General features: G+C 40.6%; 1 protein-coding gene across 1 annotated transcript; it reads left to right on the forward strand.

Annotated features, from left to right (window-relative positions):
• The first annotated feature begins 395 nt into the window (after positions 1 to 395).
• Positions 396 to 2,004, forward strand: LOC127702008 (uncharacterized). Its single transcript, XM_052205986.1, has one exon. It carries the CDS (start codon positions 427 to 429, stop codon positions 2,002 to 2,004), a length of 1,578 nt encoding a protein of 525 aa, XP_052061946.1. The 5' UTR covers positions 396 to 426.
• Positions 2,005 to 2,581: the final 577 nt, after the last annotated feature.

Raw genomic sequence — 2,581 nt, forward strand, 5'->3', positions numbered from 1 at the left:
CCTGTCCAGAGTACCAAGTTTTTCTGTGCATCTCTAAAGTGTTTCAAGGATACAAGACTGGAGTAACCTGACCTTTCAGCTACAGCACCATTCAAATAATCTTCATACCTACAAAACAAATTAAAAGAACAATGTTAAATATATTTCTAATAATTATCTATATACAAGTTATACAATATATATATATATATATATATATATATCAAATGTGACCGCACACTTACAGAGATGTTCTGTTTTCAGATGGAAAAAGAATGCTGGATATGTCCGGAAAAGTTTGACACCACCAAACAGCTGAAATCACATTTAGCAAGCAGCATACATTCTAAGATGGAAGTGGTGTGTCCCTTTTGTCTGGACAGGCCAACTAAGTATAAAAGAGTCTAGGAGTTGAAGGACCATTGTAACCGGTTCCACAAAGAATCCATGCAAGACATGAGACCGGACGTTCTTTCGGAAGGGAATGCTTACTACCTTGCTGTGCATCCGGCATGTTACAGGAAGGTAGTTAGGCCCACTGCCTTTTATTCACCACCAGCAAGAGACCTAAAGAAAGCCATGCAGGCATGGATGAAGAAGTCGAAAGACACTTACAGGACGCCAGAAGAGTGGGAGCAGGGATGGAAGGAAGGAACAAAATTTGATGGGCCTCCAGGTGAGGAACTTTTCCAACCAGTATACTCCGGGGATGAGACACGGGCGGCCTCATCCTCTTCCATGGATATGGACATAACAAAACCTGATGCCTGGCGCATAACTTATGTGGCACTGGTGCCACAGAGTATCATGGTAGAAGCCGTTTTTGGAAGGGAAACATATCGATTTGCCATTGCAGATACATTGCTGACAGATGTCAAATATGTATCTGCATTGACAAGGAGAATGCTGGCCATACCGCAGGGAGGTAAACAATCCGCTGGAAGGAAACACAAGTTGCTTGGGAAAGCATACAGTGACAGAGTAACGCTGGCCGTGAAATTACTAGGACTTCCAGAAAAATACATTACCAATATTCATCGTTTAGAGAGTGATTTTTATACCTTACCATCAACAGAACTTTTTGCTCCTCCCACTAAAAATCCAGAAATACTCAAAAAGAAAAGCATTTTGAAACCAACTATTTCGGCCAAGAAAACTTCAAAAATTTCATTAACAGTCAGTAAGAAACCAGAAAAACCATCCATCAAATCATCTTCCAGCAACACACCATCCTCTGCACCAGTGACAGTTGTACCATCAATTCCAAAGACCTCTTCACCTAAACCATCAACACCACCTACAACGCCGGCCGTTACCTTAGCATTATCTCCAATTTCTACCGGATCCTTCTCACCAGCTATGCCACCTGTATCTCCCCCAGCAAAGAAGCCAAAGATTTCGACAAAGACCATACCATACACACCTGAAAAACCCACTCAACCCGGACCGACATATATACCGACACCAAAACAGTTGCTGGCGACGATAACTACAGAAAATATACCTAGTGTAGAGCTAAGGACACCTGCTGAGCGGGCAACCTCGCTGCTACGTCTTGGTGGAATGCCATTGTTCCCTCCAGCACGGCGGGACTGGACTGGGGAGGTCCAGGTGAAACTTCCAGGAGATGTTCTCACCAAGGACTGGCCTCCTCAGGGCTGGAAGGACATGACCCCCGACACCAGGAAGTTAAACTGGGAATATATTGCTTTCCAATATGAGCAGGTCTCCAATAATACAACTATACCTAGTCGAGCCGGACTCCTAGACAAATATAATATGTTTGCTTTACCGGGAACGTCACCGCATAATAAGATTAAAGATCTTAGCAGAACCATAATGAAGAACAGATACTATATGTATGAGAATTTAGGATTAATTGCCACCGAAGGGATTAAGCCGGATCTTTCCACTACTTTCATGCTGGACATGCTGGAGAAAGCAAGCGCTAGTCGCGATAAAACCACAGACCATATTTGCCATGCTTTGGATAAGGCTGGCATTCCTTTGAGATTAGACGCTTAAATTTAATTCATAAAATATTGCTGGACATTATATGAAAACACTATATCAATTATTTTGGACTTTAACAAACAAATACCGTCCGTTACTGCAGATACAAAAGATTACAGATTATGAACACTTGAGTGTATGAAATCATCAATGTGACAATGGGGGGTGGATTTTACTTGATATTGAAATTTGTTATGATATGCATTGAGTTGTGTTGTACAAGAAATGAGTGAAATATTTATTGAATTCGGGAGAATTCCACCACTTTAAGGTGGGGAGGGTGTAATGTGCAGGGTGTACCCCCCCCTGACATATTTTTTAAATTATTGGAAATCCACATTTCCTTTTATTTTTCATGTTTTGCCAATTTACAAGTTCTTGTTGATAATGTTTGGCTAAGGACCTTTGTTATATTAAAATATTTGGTAATTTTGCTTGTTGCGAGCCAGGAAATAGTTTCAATGGAGTATTTCATTATTTGTTAACTTGTTCATAAGTTCAAAGTTAATCATGTTTGTTGTTTTCTTTTCATAAATTTCACAGGGCTTTAAATCATATAAAAGTAAAGGCCGTAGAACTTCCACGTTTA

The sequence above is a fragment of the Mytilus californianus genome, unplaced genomic scaffold (assembly GCF_021869535.1).
Source record: "Mytilus californianus isolate M0D057914Y unplaced genomic scaffold, xbMytCali1.0.p SCAF_5, whole genome shotgun sequence".
Lineage (NCBI taxonomy): Eukaryota > Metazoa > Mollusca > Bivalvia > Mytilida > Mytilidae > Mytilus > Mytilus californianus.

Excerpts from the sequence above, each read along its gene's own strand:
- LOC127702008 (XM_052205986.1), top strand. The coding sequence starts at position 427 with ATGCAAGACATGAGACCGGACGTTCTTTCGGAAGGGAATGCTTACTAC.